Here is a 21,903-nt window from a genome sequence, read left to right as displayed (position 1 = left end):
TAAGTTCCCTTTTAACGAGCCTCATCTTCACTAATGAGTTTCATGTCTAGTAATGAGTTTTGAACCTCGTGTCCAATGACGAGCTTCGAACCCTGTATTCACCAATGAACCTCGAACCTCGTATCCAATGACGAGCTCCGAGTCTCGTATCCACTAGTGAACCTCGAACCTCGTATCCAATGACGAGTTTCGAGTCTCGTAGATCCGTTCTATTTAGTAATGAACTTTATCTTTTGATGTTAAGCTCTGCTGCGTGACGACTCTCGTTCTCGAGGTTGATCTTTTCTAAACAACGAACTTGTTTCTGATTGAGAAGGGGTTCGTTTCCATCACCCTCCTTTTCACATTTCGAGTTTTGACATTTTTGAATGCCTACAAACATGTCAATGGTCAATAAGTAGGGGAGGAAGTTGAATTATCAAATAGCTCGATCGATTTTTATTATTTGTCAAGGTATTAATTTGATTAGGTTCTGTCCTGGAGATCGTTTAAAAGAGATCGAATAATATTTTTTTTTCTCGTTAATTTGGATACTGAATAAAGATATCAATGCGATATTTAATTAATATCAGGGTATTGCATAAATTGAATATGAGCACGTACGTGTTCGGTAAGCAAGCAAGATAGTTAGCAGGTCCGGTTAGATCCATTTTCAACCCTGTTAATTAAGAGTGGGCTGTATCCTTCATTGCCTTGACGTAATTATATATACACAATAGTACGTAATTAAGAGAGTGCCTAATTATGAAGAAAATTAAGAGAGTGCATGCTGATTAATTTGCTCGTTAATTTGTTACAGAAGCGACCAAGTCGTGGCTATCTCCGGTGACAATGTGGACAGAGGCGGTGCCGTATCTCTAGCTCCGATGATAGTGTGGACGGAGGTCGGAGGGGGTGAGGTCGTCGTGGCCGGTGTCCACATCATCACCGGATAGCTACATTAATGTCGCCCCCTTTATCCACGCTCGATCTCACCGGACAACTATACAATCTCGCCTCCACCGTCCATAAGGGATGATATCCATAAACGCATGGGGACGATTATATACGAGGGTAAATAGTAGTTATTGGACTAAGAGGAAGGAAAATAATGTTGTCTAACTAGTAACTGCGATATTTATCGAGCCCTATCCGTAAGTAAGCGTATAAAGTTAATGGATTCAGTATGTTAATATTACCCTCTTTAAAAGTACTAGTTCGGTAAAATCTTTCAATGGTTAATATTACCCTTAAATTTTTTTGAATATTACATTGTTATCCTAATTTATTCAAACTATCTTATATTCTTTGAATTAGTAATTAAATAATTTATCATATTCATAATGAGACTTAACATGTTATTGAATAAATGAGATACATTTGATATAATTCAAACTCTTTACTTATTTCAGTTCACAAAGAAATATAAAAAACATATGCTAACCAGCGCCTAAAAGTTTTTGTATTTTTTATAAAAAATGCTCTAAGTTTTTTAAATTGCAAAAACACATTTACAAATTCAAAAAAAAAATTAAAACATCTTAAAAATTATAAATTTTGCTTATTTCAATTCAACGAGAAATCTAAAAAACATATATTGGCTAGAAACTGAAAGTCGTTTGACTTTGGAGAAAGTATCTCGTAAATTTTAAAAATAACAAAAACACCCATAAAAATTCAAAATTTATAAAAAAAGCTCTTTAAAATTTTTAAACCTATAAACACACTAAAAACCTACAAATAACACAAACAACCCCCGAAAATTTACGAAATTTGCAATAAACATTCTAATCTTTTTACAAATTACAAAATAAAACCCTCAAAATTGAAAAAATTATAAAAATCCTAATAATTTCTAACCTAATAGTACATTGAAAATATAGGAATTACGAATATCCCCTATAAAATTTATAATTTATAGAAAACACCATTAAAGTTTCAAAAATTACAAACAAACAATCAAAATTCAAATATTACAAAGAACACCTTGAGAATTTCAAACTCATTAGTAAATTGAAAACATAGGAATTGTAAATAGTCTATAAACAATTAACAAACTGTATAAAAGGCATATAAGTTTAAAAAATTACAAATAACCCCTAAAATTTATAATTTACAAAAAAAACATCATGAGAATCTCTAACCTATAAACACTAAAATGAATATACAAAATTACTAACAACTCCTAGAAAATTAAAAATTTGTAAAAACTATCATGCTCCCTTTAAAAGTATAGGCTTAGGGAAAAAATTTCATGGTCAATATTACCCATAACATTTTTGGAAAGAACATAACTAATTAAAAATCTATTAAATTTAAAATTTATAAAAAAACACCCTTAAAGTTATTAAAAATCTATTAAATTTAAAATTTATAAAAAAACACCCTTAAAGTTTAGTACATTGCAAATTACCCCTCCAAAGTTTAAAAATATTTAAAATTTATAAAAAAACACCCTTAAAGTTTAGTACATTGCAAATTACCCCTCCAAAGTTTAAAAATTTTCAATGATTTTTTATAATTTCTTGATTTCAATGTAATGTTTAATAGTTTTGTATATTTATAAATTACAAACTTTTAGGATGTTTTTTATAATTTTTAAAACTTTTGAGGGTGTTTCTTTTATAGTTTTATAAATTTTCATTGTGTTTTTAATGTAATATATAGATACGTCAATTAACGATGATATTGAAGAGAAATTCGTTCTTAAGATGTATTAGGCCACACGTTATTATTCCTAGGCAGTATAGTTTATATATGCAAAAAAAATCATACAATCTATATATAGTGGTTAAAATGATTTTGATTTTAATGTACTATTTTTTATAAATTATATTTAATGTGAACCCATCATATAATTTTAATTATGGGCGTCATAATTTTAATATGTTTGATTGATTGACTATATAGATATATAGACCATAGATTACTTTACTTTCTCGCATGAACTAATATTTGACGCTTAATAATTTAAATTATTATTTTTAAATTTAATATAAAGAGGAGCTCTAATAATATTTATTTATTTAACTACAGGATAATATAATCTCAATTCCTATTTTTTCTTAAGATTTATTTCATAGTTAAGCGTACCTAATTAGTAACTATAATAATAATTATTCATGCTTAAATTATGATAATTGTAGTTGATCACTCACTATGGAATTTTTATGAAAATATATACCTTACTCTCTATAGCTATCTACACTGCCCATGTATATTTTATAAATTACTTGTTAATTTAACATATTAAATTATTATTTTTTCTTTGTAGAAATTTCTTCTTTAACTTTTGCTTTGTGTAATCACTATATCATATTCTAGTGTAGAAAGGATCTCACTCTAAATGGCTTCAAGCCAATATTTGAGTTGAGCTGAAATATATACTGTTGCTACTATATGAATATATTTTTTAAGAAAACTATGTCAATACTTTTAAATAGAAGAGAATATCCTAACCTCTGATATTATAAAAACTAAATATAGCCAATTGAGTGATTGGCAAAAGAGGACTTATATTAGAAAAGCGTGAATAATAAGATAAAGATAAAAGATAATGACATTGTTAATAGTACTACCAATAGCAAACTACAATATAAAGTTAACCTATTTTGAGGAGCCCAACTACTGGCCATAAGCATCGAGATTTCCATATATATACTTTATAATTTATTAAAAATGGTCATATAATCTTATATAATAAAATTGATTAAATACTAAATAGTACTATCGTTGTAATAATATCGTTATTAGGTAAAATTCTTCATGAACCAGTATGTTGTTTACGATATATAAGCTATGCACTCTAAATTATTATGTTTTTTATAGAACTAAAAAGTTTGAATACGAGCCCCTACGTTTTGCTCTCACAACAGCAAAATCCACTTAGCAGATGTGGATATTCCAGATGAGTTATATATTATATATATAATACAATTACCCTAAACAAGTGAGTTATAATAGCATTTTTCATTCACATCGTTTGGGGCAAGATTTGATAAGAACCTTGCATCAAAGAAAAAAAATGTTTAGATTTAGAGCACATGGCGAAATATAACATAATCTCCCTGATCTAATTTTTTAAGGGGGTGTTAGTCAATTAGGATATTTTCATGCAAAATGGAATAATTATTAAAGTGGAATAATTTTTCGCTAGTGGGATATTTTAGTGGGATAAATAGGAACAATTTTGTGAAGCAGAATATTTTGATAAAATAACGTGGGATAAATTTTTATAATCATGAAATATATATTTATGCATTTTGAAGATATAAATACTATTTATGTATTTTAAATTTACTATTATTGATTGATAATTGCTTATAAGAATGTTCTTTACTATTAAATAACTTTTGGTTAGACTATAAGATATTAACAATTATTATTATAATAATGGTCTAATGATGGTGATAACCATAATACGAAAGAAGTAAAGAAAAAATATATAAAAAATAAAAAATAACAAAATAAATATGAGTTCTAGTTTTTTACCACCTAATTCCAAGCTAAAACTTGGAATAATTTGAGAGACTAGAACTCTCATTTTTGTATAGAAAAATAACAAAAGTGAGATAATTTTGTACTATTATCTCAATTCTAGTTTTGTTAGAGTTCTACTTGACTAACACTGTAAAATTTTGTTTTAGTTTTAGTTCTATGTGACTAACACCTTAAAATTTTATCTCACATATTATCATAGTTCCAATTTTAAGTTCTAGGTGACTAACCCCCCTAAGAAAATAATTCTTCATACTTTTAGTTTTGCTTCTATGGTTTTGGAGAATTAGCTGTAAAATTGAATGAGAATATTAGGTAATCTAAATATGAGTGAGACCATAACTAAAAGTTAATGTGAATATGAGTCAAACCATAACTTAAAGTTTAATGGACATATTTCAAGTAAATTCATATGCAATATTTCTTTACGAATTGAATGATCACTCATCTTTTGAAGACTTCAAAACATTAATAAACAGATATGTTGTATTAGATCAACGTGTTTATAACTCACAAATAGTAGATCACGTGGTCACGGTCTGTGATAAATGAAATAATGACAATATTTTATTTAAGAGAGAGATTATTGAGTTGATGATCAATTCTACAAAAACAATTATTTTTTTATTTTTATTATATTTTTATTGATTTATAATCATGATATTTAATCACGTGCATTGCACATGCATCTCAACTAGTTTACTCAAAAGTTAGAGTATCTACCAAAATTCTGATTGGGTTATTCCTCTTTCCTATGTATCTAGGTATCAATTAAATTATTTCCTTTTTTTCTATTAAAATTTTCAATTTCTCTTTTTCTATTATTTCGTACATCCTTCCAATTTTTTCGCCAATGGATAGCAAAGCAAAGAAAATCCGAACCAAACAGCCAAATAAAAAACTCTAAATTTCTTAAAACCTGTTAACTTTGGATGTTAACAGATAACCTGAACAACTTCCAAAATATCGCAAAACACCTCTTACATTTAGGAGTTATTAGAAAAAAACACATTAGCTTTAAGATTTTATCAAAAAAACATTCCGACAGCATTAACCACAATTTTTACCGACAAAAAAACCTCCTTTTCCATAATTTTATGCACAAATGTGAAAATTGTAGTTAAAAACGTTAGGTGGAGTTTTCTGATAAAATCTTTGCTAAATATTTATATATGAGAATAAATGTAGGAATGAAAGAAAAGTGGGAATGTCATTCAAGCTTTTAAAGAGAGGTTGTGTTCGGTATGAAGGAATGAAAAGTGGGAATTGTCATTCCATTCCTACTCCTTTCTGCGTTTTAAACGAATCCCAATGGTAGATATGTTTCAAATACATGACACGTGTATCATATGCCAACTCATGCTAACAATCTATATTACATATAAAAGATGATTGCCTTATCAAAACTTTTGACTTCTAATTTTGCCCTTTTATGTTTGATAATTCTCAAATATATCATTAGTTATAATGATTCATTCACTAATTATATATAACCTTTTACTAATTATACATTTCCTCACTTTTTCAAAATCTTTGGTCACACAATTATTTTATTATTTAATTACGTTATTTATTAGAAAATTTGAAATTTATCCCTAATTTATCTTCACATAATATTAAAAATTCTAGAAAAATTAAAAATAATAAAAATTCTACAAAAATTAAAAATAATAAAAATTCATTATGCCTATGCCTTACATCTTTGGGTTTCACCTCTTATGGAGGACAACATGTTGTCTTACATCTTATTAGTCTTTTAAAATTATGATAATAGTATGAAAACCATTTGTATTTATTATAATTTTAATAGAATTGATATTATAATGATTTTAATAGTTTTTTTAAATTTAATAAATTACATTATAATTTAATAATTATATAATTTAGTTAGTAAATTATTTACTAACAGTGTAATAAACTAACTAGTAAATGCAAATATAGTTACTAGTAGTATTATAAATTTATAATTATGCCAAGTATAATATTATAATATTTAAAAGAAAAGAAACTATTTAATATATTATAAATTATTTTAATAAATTATGAATAAATTATAATAATTATCCAAACTATAATAAGTGGTCATGCAGTTATTTATACGTAGTTTCATCGTACAATTTATTCGTTTAAATAAAATTATAATTGTTCAGAATTTATATCGCTATACAAGTCATTTCATATTTTGCAGCCAACAAAAAAAATAAAAGATATAAAACAAAACGGACACGCTCTCGTGCAAAGCACGTGTACTATACTAGTCATTAAAAAACGCGGCATGGCATTTTTCTTCAACCCTAGGTGCAACTTGTTGGCATATAACCCGACGACCGAGCAGTTGATCCGACCACCTCGAGCGCCATCCCGTAACTGGTTCTGTAACGCTGGGATCAGGTTCGGTCCGCGCGGCTCCCCTCCCCAATTTAAGGTCGCTTGGTTGGTCAAGAAGCGAGCTTCGACGCTCATCCTTCATCTCCTCTTCTCGAACAAACACCTGGCAACATTTCGAAACAAGCACAGTGCGTGACTACGACACGGACCGTTACCGTTCCAGCCAGAAGCTTGTTTTCACAGGTGCATCGGTGTTCATTCACCTCGATCGCGTACTTCTTTACTTTTTATGTTGGGGTTTGATTTTCAGAAACAGAGATTTCCAGAGGATTGAGCAACCGGGTACCCGCCATGTGAGGATTCTAGGGAAGTGCAATGGGGATATTTGTTACAGCGAGTAAGTATGAGCATATCTCTTCAAAGTCTGGAAGCTTGAAAGCTAAGAGGGATGTTACAGATGGATACCGATCTATCTAAAATTAAAGCTGCATCATTTTGGAGGGACAACTGCAGGTGGACTGGAGATTCAGTTGAATTCGGTTCTGAAGTTTACATGCTTCCTCCCGAACTCGGGTGTGTCGATTGTCATGGGAGAAAAGATGCATACGCCAGGAGGTGACGAATCGAGCATCGGTTAGCTTGTTGTGTCGCCGTTGAACTTTCTATCCTTTTAGTTTCATTTCGGCAGATGGACTCCTGAGTGCCAATAATCACTCGGAGCAGTAACCAGTTTGTGACTGTTTTCATGCAATGTTCCTCGTGTAAAAGTTTTGATCATTTTTTGTGTTGCCCAAATTATAATCCTGAGGCAAAAAATTTGGGCCAAAGATTTGTTGTTGTTGTTGTGATATCAGTTACGTGACAAACTTTTATTATACTAAGAACAAAATGGTGCCAGGAGGACTAAAACAAACAGCATAACCCTCAAACTATTTTCCCAAAAACAAACGATGCACAAGGAGGCTAAAGAGTCTTTTTTTTTTCAAAAAAAGAGTTAGCAGTTTTCACTCTTTAATCAGTCAGGACAAGACATATTCAAATTTCTAGATGGATCGGAAGCAAGCATTTATATTTATATACGTTACATAACTATACTTCATCATGAATTCAATCTGCACAATAACAGGAATATATACACACACACATACATATGTAGAGTGAGAGAGGCATTTATATACTATACCCATTGAATTTAATCTGTACAATACGTACAAAGCTATCCTCCTGGCTATTATAAACAACTACTGTACACCCATTCATCCTTTGCATCTTACAACAGCTTTTCATGAATGGTGAACAACCAAAATAGTATAGCCACTCGCTTCCTAATAAAAACGCTCTGAAATGCAAAAAGAAAACCCATTCATGTTATGGGTTCATTATCTACCAAAAATTGGGGCATGGCCTTAATCTTATGGACCCTAAGCTATCAAAGAATTTTTCTTCTCTACTGGCTAATGAATGGCGTCGTTCAAATTACTCGTTTACTTCCGTCGAAATTTCCTTTGTTTGAGGTGGTTTTGGATAGAAAAGGATGGCCAGTATTGCACAAGAGCCAAGGCCAACGGCTCCATCAAATGGATGCCATGGATGTGTGCTTGCTAGCCATAATGGAGTCTTAGGCCAGTAAGTTAAGAAGCCACCGGTTTGCAAGATGAAATTTGTAGTCATAATACCTACTCTCATCCCAATAGAAGCAGAGAGGTTGCCTTGTGTTCTTTGTTTCATTCCAAAGAGAGCCAATGATAACAGTAAAAGACCCGGTACTGAGGGAAGAGACCTGCAGTTTTGTTTAAAAGCGAGTGTGTTACAGTTTGCTGATAAAGCTAGTGCTTTTAATATAAACAGGTGACAACGGAGATATTCAAGAACAAAGTTGAGGACAACTAAAATTTACATTGGAAATTAGAAATGAGCATATCCACAGATATATCGAAGATGAATGAGATAGATTCTTTTGAGATGAAATTTTACCTTTGGCTTAGAGAAAATGCAATTCCAGATATTAGAATGGCTCGGTAGTACCCAAGATCTACAGCTATTTCCTCAGCAAGCCATGACCTGAACAGTATTTCTTCCACTAAGGAAATCCCAATTGCTGTAATAGCTCCACGAACAGCAAGGACAAGCATATTTGCATAAGCATTGAGTAGGGCAAGAGCACCTTCAGAAGGAGGCAGTACTGCCAACGATAGCCGTGCATAGCCAAGCAATGCATTGACTGAATGTATACATAGGACAATCAATATCCCTCCAGCTAAACCCTTGCAAAAGTCATACACCTGCAGGGTAAAATTAATTAATTAGACGTGTTCTTCACCCTCTCAGAAGTTGTCAAACGTATCATGAAACTCGACTCGACATTGGTCCAAATCAATCTATGTGTGAGTATGTTGACATGCATTTCAAGTGTTTGGAAGGATTACTAGACAATCTGAAATAGGACTATCAAAAACATGTAAGGAGTTATGTCAGACCATCAGATTTAAAAAAAAAAACTACTTACAGATGCACATGTGAATGAAAATTCCCAACCAATTGCTACAAAATTTGATAAACATAAAGAACCATTTATAGAAAGGTGCAGACATGATGGAGCCATAAAGACATGGAAAATAGTACCGAATAACCCCAACAATTGATCATCTAACAGCAACCAAAGATGGAAGCACACGTGGCATTCATCTTTTGACATCACATATGCTAAAAGGTAGGATCCCATGTGCCTTTTCTCATTCTTTAGATCGAAAACCAAAAAGATATAATTTCTCTCTGGGAGAGAATTTTCTCTTTAAAAGATTACAAGGATAAAAATAATATAAAATTCATACCCTGGACACCGACGTGAATTCCAGCCCATACTGTTGAAGTGGATTCTCATACCCTCGAATTCTTTTACCCCATAACACGACAAGGATTGTAATAGCAACATAGAGACCTACGATGCAGGCATAAGTAACAATGCTATTTGAAGTCTTCGTCGTCCAACATTGTATAATTGTAGGCAGCAAGGGAATCACAACTGGAGACCATAGGACAAGCACCATGCCGACAAACCCCAAAATCCTAACAACAATAGAAAGCAGTTGATAAATCAGAACAATAATTAGACACGTGCATACATCGCCCTCGAAAAATTTGATAGAACAGTCATGCGCATACAGCAAAAAATTCATAAATCAAAATTGGAGCAGTCATGTACGATAGAACAGCAATGCACATAGAGCAAAAAATTCATAGATCAGTATGAATAAGTAACTCTTACAAGCACCACAATATCCCACATCAATACCAGTCCATGATGTCTAATGCTTTACAAAATACAGCAAGGTCCGAAAGATGTATAGTATTAAATTAGTTAGTCTCCCAAAGTACTTCAACTAAAGATTAATTGTTTTCTCAATATCCCTTGGGACAAGGATAACTGAACAGGTAAAAGTATGTTAAAGAAATGAAACCATGATAAATTGATAAATAGTTAACAAACATCTAAAAGAATTCACTGCTGAACATCATAAAATACACTGCCAGTAATTTACACTATAAAATTTATGGTAAATTACAATAAACCCTCAAGAACTTTCAGTGTTTTGCAGTAAATCCCCAACAACTTTCAAATCGCACTAAACCCTAATATCTTTTGGAATTACAGAAAACCCTCAATAGGAATCCGCATTTTGCATATAACCCCCAGAAGTTAGAGCAAAAACAACAAAAAAGGCATTTTGAAAGTTATTGGGGTCTCTGTTACCTGAGTAATTCAAATTGGAAGCAGTACCCCACATGTACCCGTGCCAAAATTTCTTGGACACTTCTTGAATATATGCATAAGTTTATCCAAGCATATACTCAATTATATAATACATGTTTCAATTTAAAACAATCCTCCTACATTTCTTGGACATATATTCTACACTTCACATCTATTTCTTATATATTGATATTATCTTGTGTAAATGAAAAAATAATATTGATCTTATATAAATTATTAATTTTAATACATATAAATATACATAACATACATAAATATAGCCGTGTCCCCATCCACTTCCTTTTGCAAATTTACCGTGTCTCATGCCGCAACTGTACCCATGCAACTTAGATGGGGTTTTAGTGTATCCAACATATATTGGGGGTTCGGCAAAAGCTATTGGGGGTTTGGTACGATTTTGAAAGTTATTGGGGGTCCACTGCAGAATGCTGAAAGTTCTTAGGGGTTTAATGTAATTTACCCTAAAAATTACCTTTTGGTGTTCCATCAATGAATTGTCAGACGCTAAAACATAGTTTTTAAAAAGATGAAATGCAGAACTGAATACAAGAAAAGAAAGAGCCATGAAAACCTAATGCAGAACTGAATACAAGAAAAGAAAGAGCCATGAAAACCTTACTCGTCTATTCTAATTATCTAAACAACTAGGTAAATTAAATGCTTTTTGCAAGTGATCAGATTGATTACTTCTCTTGCTAAAACCAAATGATGAAATTGAAAAAAAAGATGGCCAAGGCTGAGAAACAAGCCTAAGAAGTCTAAGTTTGACCCATTTTAGAAGCCTCAGAAGTCTAAGTTTGACACATGAAAATTAAAATTCTTCATAGATCTTGAATACCCAAGGCAGAGCAAGATCTGAGAGCAGCTACCTTTTGTTTTATTTTTAATTTTTAGAGAAATCAATCAATTGAAAGAGAATTTTTTAAGAAAATAACTGATTGAAAGAGATCCAAACCAAGGTTACAAAAAGCGTAAGGCAGCCTATGCGCTGGACCTTACACCTAGAGCCTAGGCAGCTAGGCGAGAGCCAAGACGGGGCCTAGGAGTCTTCCTATTTTTTATTTTTTAATTACAATAATTGATAATAAATATCAATCTTAATAGAAAGCGTAGACGCCTGACTGGCACTTAGGCATATTTCTTTTTTCGTTTAAGTGGGGGTGGAGGATGTTTTGCTAAAGGTTGGATGAGGATGAGGAGGCGTTCATAGTTGGAGGCTGGAGGAGATTAGAGGAGGTTGAAGGACGTGGAGTCTACTACGGAGGATATCACAATCAAGGCTTAAGGGGTGCAGTCCACGTAAGCGCTCCATATGCTCCCCTAGGTGGGCAACCTAGGTACCAATTAAAACTAGGCGCTAAGCGGGCCACTTAGGTACCACCTAGGCAAAGGCGGACGCCGAGGCAGGCTAGGCAGAGGCTTTTGAAAAACATAGATCGAAACTACAAAAAGGCAAATCAACGAATGAAGTATCCAAAAACAGTTTCTAGCATAAGTTCAATTAACCTTCATATATATCAATAAGTAAGGATGAACATACGTTCCTTATTTAGCATCTCCTTATAGAAAAACTACGATCAGACTAATCATCCAGAAACAGTATCGTGTATCACAAAACCTTATGACATGAATTGAGTAGAAGTTAACTGTTAAAATATCTTATTCTTGAAAAGAAAAAGAACATTAAAGCTACAGAATCATCTATGACCATAAATTGAAGTGTTTCTTCCAAAATATCAAATCAGGAAAAACCAAACTGTTTCTCTGAAATGTCTATTCACATATATGGAACCAAAATATCTGTGTATTGCTAAAAAAAGGCATTGGAAGCCAAAAAAAAAAGTGAAATGAATAGTTGAATTCTTAAGTTTAGCTGAGGATGGCCAGTAGAACTGCCAGATGAACAGACAGCAGGGGAGAGACAGAGAGACTGACCTATGAGGCAAGGGACAGTCTGCAATATGCAAGAAAGAGATGAGCCTGTCAGTTAAGCTCATGGCACCACGAATACCACCCCAGAGCAATGCAACTTTACCAACTAATCTCAATGCTCCACCCTTTTGCCCAAGTTCTGCCAATATGGCGACCAGTCTGTACAGAAAGAAAAAGACCCTGAGAATGTGCTCACATAATCAGGAAACTCAGAAGCAAATCTGTAAAAGGGTCCAGAATCAAGTAACCATACCTTTCCTGATCTACTTGCCCACCATTTTTTGTTGGTACCACGGGACTAGCAACAGACATAACTTTCTCAGAAAGACTGCTCACCATATTATTATGAGTTTTTTCTTGCATTGAATCCTCAAGCTTAGTATCCCCTTCATGAGGACCTTTTTCATTAAATGCAACAGACATATCCTGTTCAAGGATCTCCTTTTGCTGCTGAAGCAAGAATACATAAGGCGAGTGAAGAAAAAATAAAAGGAAATTGCATCTAATTTGATCGGTTGGATTATTGTTCTTGGGAAATAAACTTAACGACCTAATATCCTTCTAAACATACATAGGAAATTTGGGACGAATAATAGGGAAAATTCAATTTATAACCGTGTTAAGTTTCACAGCAAGTCATTTGATCCGCATAAGAAAAGGGGAAGAATGCGGAGCTTCAAGTTTGAACGTATGGAACTATGCATGGATGTGTGGAATTATGCATGGAATTCCAAAAGACACTTTTAGATTCACTTAATCCCTCTGGAAAGAAACTATATGTGCCTGGTTTCCAAACCTTAACAAAAGTAACCTGAGGTCTAACAATATTATTATATCTACAAACAACCTACCTAAAGCTCATAGCTAAGACTGCAAATGCGAGACAACCTAAAGAGGAATATGCACCAATTCACCAGTGAGCAATTAGACCACAATGTTTACAGAACATGTTGTTTTGAACATGATATCACCATAGTGGATATCATAAACTGCTTATGTATAGAAAGGGTTTTCAATTCCCTCAACTAAAAAAGAAGAAAGAAAAAAATCCTCCACATTGAAACGAAAAAAGAGAAAAGAGAAGAAGAAAATTAAAAGAACAAACTAGTAAATAAAAAAAATAAACTAATGGCATTATATTTATATCCACATGAAGAATGATGTACTATTTCTACGAGTAGGCAAGAGGATCGTAATATTGCACATACATTGTGGAAAATACGTCAGAAGGGTTCAGTTGGCTTGACCTTACCTCATGATGTGCTAATAAAGCAGATGCACCAATAGCAGCTGTAACAGCCCCAACCATGATGCCACCACTGTTCAAACCATCTGTCTGAAGCTTTTCACAGCCTCTGTTGATGAGTTTACCTGAATCAACATGCTGATATTTTACTCCAGCAGAGATCACTTTCTTGGTCTCACTCCCTTTAACATAAGAACTCTCCTGAACATGTATAGATTCACGAATATCCTTATTTTGATCATCATCATGCGAAGAAACAACTTGAAAATATGTCCTCAAAGATGCCAAACTCGAACCAACAACAACACCTACTGGAAGAACTTTTCTCAGATGGCTGGAATTGGAAACTGCTGAAGATATGGTTTTGATTATGTGGTTTGCATCAATTGTACCAAACTTCAATGAATCAGTATCGTCACTTTCTGGAAATGGATCTAAATTCAACCCAATGTTATGTACAACTTCCTCTGATACCGTATCAGCAAACTGTTCCAAATCATGTACTAAACTGCTTTCCAAGCCTTTTAAATCAGGCCTGCCTAACTTGCGACCAACTTCCATTTTCAAAGCATCTAGCAGAGTGTTTCTAATCAAGTCCATAAATGCTGCTTCACCATCATCATGGTTATCATCTACTGAATTATGTTCTTCCGCTGAACCATGGTTAAATATTGAAAATTCATTATCTACTATAACATATGATGGCTCTATAATATTCTCAGAATCGTCCCTTCCATTGATGTGATTTTCTCCACTTTCACTCAAAGTGCTTTTGGAATATCCTGATTGATCTACCATTCTCCACTTACCTTCTTCTGGATCAAGGAATAGATCAGTTGTTGACTCCAAATCTATTGATTTTGTTGCTGGCAACTGTGTCGAAAAATGCCTCTGAATATATGCTGCGTATGGGGATTGCCAGTACTGCTTGCCAGCTACATCTAGTGGAAAATTATGTACCCGGCCAACCTTATTCAAGCTTTTATTCTCTAGATTTTTAAAGAGTGTATTACTTTCCTTAGCCCGATCAATACTATCATTTGCAGATGAGGTAAGGCTATCATTCATCTTCTTTGAATTACTCTGGATCTCCTCATAAGATCCAGATTCTTCCTCCTTAGGACTATCTCCTGGAGAATCAGACGGTTCCACCACATCTGGCTCTCCGCCTGATTTATCTTTGTTGTCTTCTGTCTTCTCAGATTGATTTACTAACTCATGATTCTCATTTGTGCTCAGCTCATCACCATTTTCTTCGTTACTCGCCTTCTCAAACTGGTCGATCATATCTTCTATAACTCCAAACACACTATTGACAGCCATTTGGGTGGAATCATCAAACCCAGTCAAAGCATCTAGTGCCTGGGTGACAGAGATTGGTGGGGGCTTTGACGATGAATGCTGAGGTGAAGATTCTTCTGATTTTGCAGAGGTATGCACATTTTGATCCATGACATCTTGAGTAAACTTGCTTTCATTTTTCTGAAGATCATTTTCGTTTTCTTCCACTTTTTCTTCACTATCCAATGAGCCAGCTGATGATACTTCTCCAGAACTAGTTGATGAAGTCGGTATATTTTGTTCTGCTGGCGAATCCAATTTTCCTGCTTCACTATTTTGGATATCATTTCCAGTATATAGACCTTGTTCATATGCAGAGTGCTTGTCGCCTTTCACATTGCTTTGGTTGACCTGACCTGTATTCTCATCTATCAAGGTATTCGCTTCCTCTGATTTATCAGGTTGAGTTGGTTTGCCACCTGCTTCTGTCAGAGCTTCAGCATTTGCAGAAGCTTGGGCAGCCTTTTCTTGAGAAGTTCCACTGCTTTTTGGAGCAGATTCAGTATTTGCTTCCTCCGATTTATCAGGATGACTCAGTTTGCCGCCTGCTTCTGTCCCAGCTTCAACATTTACAGAAGTTTGGACAGCTTTTTCTTCAGAAATTCCGGTGCTTTTTGGGACAGAGTCGGTGCTTTCATGTATTCTTCCATCACTTCCAGGACCATTCTTCCTCAAGTCTGATGCATGAGAGTCATCCTGTCCACTTTCAGTGGTTGAAGTTTCTTTTGACTTTTCTTGGCTCCTTGACTTCCCTGATGTCACATTATGTATCCAACCAATCCTTCTAAATGCATCAAAATTTAAGTTTGTACCCTGAGTGTGCATAATTTCAGTAACAGCAGTTGTGAGCTTTCCACGCACCTCATCAGGCACTGCACCTTCTAAAGCTTTGACAAGTGTTTCTCCTCGTTCCACGGCAGTTAAGACCTGCAGAAGAAAGAAATAAGAGGAAGTATACCACAGATAGAGAAGAAAAAATGCACCCAAAACGGCAGTAAGCAAAATGTTCACTGATCACTATACCACATATAGATATGAAAGGTTAAATCTTCAGCTATTGATTTTGGATGCAAGTGCGCAAAGTATTAGAACTCAATTATACTAAAACAATGATAGACCACGAAGAAATATTTGTGGTTTTGTGCTAGCTAGGGCTAAATATCAGGCTAGTGAGGTATACCTTTTTCTTCTGATCATTATCCAGAGTACCAGGCATAGTAACGTCAAGCATATTCATAACAACAGCCGCAGTTTGTAAAACTTGACCACCATCATTATCAGTTGGACTATCCCCTCCAATAGTTGAGCTACTGTCTGGAACATCTGCATTTATATCTTCTTTTATTCCTTCACCTTTATGCATCATACCCAATGCACTTTCTGATTTTGAGTTACTGCTTGATGTTTCATGACCTACACCATTTTTTTCGTTGACAAACTGATCAACAAGAACTTTATTCACTTTATTTGATGACGTCAGCTTCAGGGAAGTCCCATTATTTGCATCATTCTGGCTCCAAAACCAACGATCAGAATCATATATTTTGCCGTTTCTATTCTGAAAATCAACATTATTTTCTGATGTTTCACCATTAATAAATGATAAGCCCTTTGAAGGATTAATGGTGATATCGACATCTTTCAAAAGAGGGTGTCTACCCTTCAAAAGTGCAAGCTCTACCGCTAAAAGCCACTGCAAAAATCAGATAAGTAAACTAGGTAGATCAAAAAACCAATATTGCATCACAAAAAGATGATTCAAGGGATTTCATAAATGATAACTAAATGATATATGCATCAAAAAAGCAACCACTTTTAGAGAGAGCAAAGAGATTTATCTGTCATAGTTTTGGTTTTACATTTTATCAGAAATGAAATAATAAAGAAGCAATGGCATACAACATGTTCATAAGCAGAATGTAAATTCCATCAGAAGCAGAATTTCAATCATCGGTCCTCATTCTGCAACTTTTTTTACAAACTTCTTCTCCTTGTACTTATACGAATATATGAACTTCCATCTATAAGTAATCCTTTTTCCATGACGATCTTTTAACAAACGTCTCTCAGAATATAGAGAAAAAAGTAAGAACCGTGAATAAGAAAATAATCAGGGTTGGGATAAATAGTCACCTCAATTGTAAGCTGTTGGCACCAAAGAATAGTGGATCTCTCAATTATGTTGATAACTGAAGAATGAGAAGAACAAAGTAGCAGACTTGTAAATGGATTTTCTGCTATAGCACCGCGCGGAACAGAAAAAAGAGGCACAGCTTCTTTGTCACTCTGGTAAAGAGGAAAATACAAAAGTCAAAAATAGGAAGTGCAACGTCCAACTCTCCTTGCTCATATCAGTAAAACTGTTGCTTTCTGCATCACTATAAAATCAAATGCGATAAAGATATTATAATAGTTTGTTTCAGGACGTTCACTTTGTCCAACATCAACACCTGTGATACTAACTCCAGAGTCACAAAACTTATGAAACACAGCTGTGGATAAGGGAATGAGATATAATACACTACAAGGACGAAGATACAGTACCAACATCCACCAAGTTCGTCATTCAAATAAACCAAGTGAAAGAGAATTTAACAACAAAACAAGTTAACAAACATCCATTTTCCAGACATGACATTAAGAAAGAAAATCAACCATCCACCAAGTTCATCATTCAGATAAGAACATTAGAGAAAATGAACATGTACGATATAGCAAAAAAAAACCATGAAAACTACCGTCCAGTGTCAGCCATCAGCAAAAAGAGTGTTGATGCAGTATACATGTGTAATAAATTGTGTATCCATAAACAAACAAAAAATACTTCCAAGAAGTACTGAATAAGTATCTGGAGTACAACAGTCATGGATATTGACACATACATTGGAGGACTAAAAGCATCAAGAATTTTAGGTTTGAACAAATCCTACGTCACATCTAAGAACAGGAGACCTTGATATAGTATCTTTCTTCTTGTTGCTGATTTTTTATTCTAGCACATTGCAAAACCTAGCACTACAGTAGCACTAGCACATGTTATCAGTATGGGATGTTTTAGGCACATACTGATATTCAAGTTGACCAACAAGATATTCCTCCCTCCTTCCTGTGATATCTCATGTTAACATGGTGGTTTGATGGAGTGTACCAAGGAAGATTTATTGAAAGATAGATTAGACACAATAAAGGTTCTTATAAAAATAGAATGTTTTTAAGATGAAGAAAGAAGCATTGCCCATGTTCCGAAATAGGTTCAGTGTAACTTCTTAGTGTGACGGTTACCTGCCTGTATAAATAAAATAGGAACCTTCAATTTGTTAACCAACTCCCTTGTGCTAGTCATTGAATAGAATTCCTCAACATTATCAAAGCCATAAGAAATCATTGATACTGCTTCATCAAAATCACGAACTGATGTAGCTAATAAAGCTTTTGGCAGATCAAAGCCCTTGGCCTTGCCTTGGAATAGTTCCTGCAACAATAACCATTGGCTCTGGGTCAATACCAATACAGAAGGGCATAATTTGTGCAAGATAACTTGTTCAACTGTGGATCGGACATTTCCTTCAAGGATAATTACATGTTCTTTAGTCGATTAGGACATGATTACATTCCTTAAATAAATTACTCATAGCTTTTTGGAAGAATGTTATTCCCCAAAAAGAAAAGTTTCATGTTACCATTTTATAGCAGCTTATTTAGGAAGCAAAAAAACAAAACCATTACTCAAATTACAAAAAAAAAAATTTATAACCTCTTTCAAAATGAGAATACTCGTAGAATTAGCTCTTTCCAGCGCCCGCTGTTGTTACCAGATACTTGAACAATTTAAGGATTCAAACAACAATTATCAAGCTATTATCAGCACTGCACTGCAGCAGCATCACTTCAAGTGTAAGATCTTAAACCACAACAACATAAAGGAAAGATCGTCTCTAAAAGATCACCTTAGAAAAAGTTTATAAAGGATAGGTACAAATAAGTTCTATCAAAGTATGGACTAATCAACGTTCTCTGACATTTGAGTATAAACATTTTGTACATACACATAAAGTATTATAATATTATAGTAAATTTTTTTGAAGGGTTTCTGAGTCGAATACTTCCAGAACAGATGGACATTGACACCCTATGTCCATGTAACAATATCCAACGAAAATAATAAACCACTTTAACTCTCCCATTTCTACTTATGCAAGCTCAAAAGCTCTCACTCTTCATACATTTTTATTTGAAAATCTCGCTAGAATATCTGACTATCCAGTAACACTACTATATGCAAGTATATTTGTGTAACCACTTATAAATTTAAAATTGCCAAACACCTTAATTACAGAACAGTCATTTTGCTATGTCAAATGACACCTTGGTAGCACACATAAAGTGAGTGTATTTAAATTTTCAGAAAGTCGGGAATGAGAGACCTTATTAGCTCGTAGAATCTCTGTCAAACCACCTGTAAGCTTTTGGTCCATAGCAATGTGGTGAGGAAACGACCTCGTCGCTTCATCTAAGTCGAAAGGATTGTCAATGCATACAGCAGCTGTAAGGGGAGTTGATTCCCCCACATCAGCGAGATATTTGGTCAGCATGTTTGCACCATATCCGATGCCAACTCCCATCAATGTTGTCCATGGCCTGGACTTATTGACATATTTGATAGCTGTGCAGATATCATCGCTGTCAGCAGCAGTAAATAACCTACATAAAGCAGGTAATTGAGACGTTCTACTATCAGAAAAGATAAAACCTTATCCCTGAATATTGAGTTAAACACCACTTAACAAATAGGTCCAACAGAAACCACCAGGGAAATCTCAAGAACATATGATATTTGGATATTAAAGATAAATAACACATATGACTCCATGTTTAGCTGAAAGGGAGCACCCTTAGCATTCAAATTCAAAACAATATCAGCTCTTCTTTCTTTCGCCTGCCAAAGCAAATGTGCTGTTTGGCTGCTTCAGCTATATACTTATTCATGAAGCTGACACCAAAAAACTATAAGACGCCATTATTAGTCAAGAAAGTGGTTGAGAAGTCCAAATACTCGGGTCTGCTACTTCATTCTAAAGACTTCAAGTCCAGCACCACTTTTTAGAAGTTACGCGGCTTACGCCTGTAGGTTCTTTAGAAAGATGGTACATACTAAATAATATAGCATAGCATATGATGTTGGATATTGCAGTGGTTTAGGATTTTCCCCCCTCCTCAAAAAGGTGGTTTATCAATTTAATCGCATTTAACATCCCACATGATTGACATTTTAAAAGTATCAATTGCAAGGGGGTACTGTCTTCATTTCTAGATTTTTAGAGTTTCTCAAGAGTTCAGGTCATGCACATAAGAATTATCAGACATGTTTGTATCCACTCTTCAGAGATGTTTCATTAACTTCTCACTGATAAGATCAGGGGTTGGGGGCTACTAAACAAACAATTTCAACAAACGATGTACTTAAACCGAAGAATTCTAACACAATTAAACAAACAATTTCACCTCGCAGTCGTCAACGGAGATCCAGCACACCCTCTAGGGTTCATAACCACCGGAAAACACCCGCTCCTCAAAGCATCAACAACGAACCTCCTCACATCTCTATCCATGCTCCCCTCTGCCGTCCCGGGCACAATCAACACAGTCGCATCTCTCCCATACTCCCTCCCCAAATCAAGATCCTCCGGCCAATCCAACGAGATAACCCCACCATCCTCAGTCCCCACACAAACCCTCTGATACCCAATTTCCTCCTCTTCCTCCAAACTTTCATCTTTTCTCGCCAAAATCCTCCCTCTGCTCAAATTCACAAAATGCCTCTCGTCTCTCAAAAGCTTCTCGCTCTCCTCCCCATCCTCGAACGAGATCGAAGGGCATCGAAGGAGCACACACCGATTGAACGGGGTAGGGCTTGTGAAGAGAATCCAGTCAGCGACAACGGGTTCGGGTCTTCGATCTGTGACCCGGCCTTTAGTAAGATAGAGTGCGGCGCCTGAGGCTAGGGTTAGGGCGGTGGGAATTAGCTCAAGGGGGTTTGAAGAAATTAGGGTTTTGAAGAGCTCGTCGAGAGAGGATCGAATTCGGAGCTGAGACCGACGGCGATAGCGGATTTGGGTGCGAGTTCTGGCGATTCTGAGGTTTAGAGGAGGGTAGATTGATAGGGTTAGGCTCATGAGGAAACCCTAGGAGAGAGAAAGTTAGGGTTTCTAGAGAGAGAAAGAGAGGGGTGGGGAGGCGAGAGGTGGAGGAAGTACGCGGGAGAGATAGTGAGAGGAGGTGGTCGTAGCCGACGGAAAATGGTATCGTGGGTGAAATGACAACCTTGTCCTTGATGAGAGATTAACGGTAAATTGAAGATAGCGCTTTCCCTCCGAATGCCAAGACTAGCCTCGTAACCTGTCGTCGGTTATTGGGCCATGGGCTGGGCTAAAGCCCATAACACGTGTAGTGCTCTTGTTTGGATAAGCCCACCTGTCGCCCCTCTACTATTTTGTTAACACTAACACCTAAAGAATCATGAAACAGAGGTGTTACGTGCAATTTGTTCTTTTTAAAATATCAATCTAGGGATTCTTAGCGCTAATGAAATAGTTGAAGGATGATCGGTGCTACTAAAGGTATTTTCTATTACTGTAGTCATATTTTTTGTATTTTCTAGGGAATTCTTTAGTTAATTTTACTATTACATTTGGTGGGAAAAGTTGATGTTTAGTGTCCCTATTTGATGAGACACATATTTAGACGTCGATGCAAGGTTTCTATCTACGTATGAATCAATCAACAGTAATTGTTTGTTGCCGCCCTTGGC

General features: G+C 34.8%; 1 protein-coding gene across 3 annotated transcripts; it reads right to left on the bottom strand.

Annotated features, from left to right (window-relative positions):
- Positions 7,956 to 21,395, bottom strand: LOC109844146. 3 transcript variants are annotated; one of them, XM_020413106.1, is made up of 11 exons: positions 20,598 to 21,395; positions 19,520 to 19,796; positions 18,382 to 18,567; positions 17,229 to 17,381; positions 16,276 to 16,788; positions 13,761 to 16,022; positions 12,762 to 12,958; positions 12,512 to 12,667; positions 9,636 to 9,870; positions 8,779 to 9,086; positions 7,956 to 8,584 (listed from the first exon to the last, which is right to left on the bottom strand). In XM_020413106.1, the coding sequence occupies exons 1-11, from the start codon at positions 21,266 to 21,268 to the stop codon at positions 8,281 to 8,283; spliced, it is 5,262 nt and encodes a 1,753-aa protein (XP_020268695.1). In that variant the 5' UTR covers positions 21,269 to 21,395; the 3' UTR covers positions 7,956 to 8,280. The 3 variants fall into 3 exon arrangements, with proteins under 3 accessions (XP_020268695.1, XP_020268696.1, XP_020268697.1); XM_020413107.1 differs by having other exon boundaries at positions 12,762 to 12,955; positions 20,598 to 21,394; XM_020413108.1 differs by having other exon boundaries at positions 19,520 to 19,758; positions 20,598 to 20,686.

This window comes from Asparagus officinalis, chromosome 6 (genome assembly GCF_001876935.1).
Source record: "Asparagus officinalis chromosome 6, Aspof.V1, whole genome shotgun sequence".
NCBI lineage: Eukaryota > Viridiplantae > Streptophyta > Magnoliopsida > Asparagales > Asparagaceae > Asparagus > Asparagus officinalis.
This window is presented reverse-complemented; position numbering and strand designations above follow the sequence as displayed.

Coding starts and splice junctions, on each gene's coding strand:
- LOC109844146 (XM_020413106.1), bottom strand. CDS start 21,268: ATGAGCCTAACCCTATCAATCTACCCTCCTCTAAACCTCAGAATCGCC. Junction 16,023..16,275: donor ATAATGATCAGAAGAAAAAG/GTATACCTCACT, acceptor TTTCTTCTGCAG/GTCTTAACTGCCGTGGAACG. Junction 12,959..13,760: donor CTTTATTAGCACATCATGAG/GTAAGGTCAAGC, acceptor TTCTTGCTTCAG/CAGCAAAAGGAGATCCTTGA.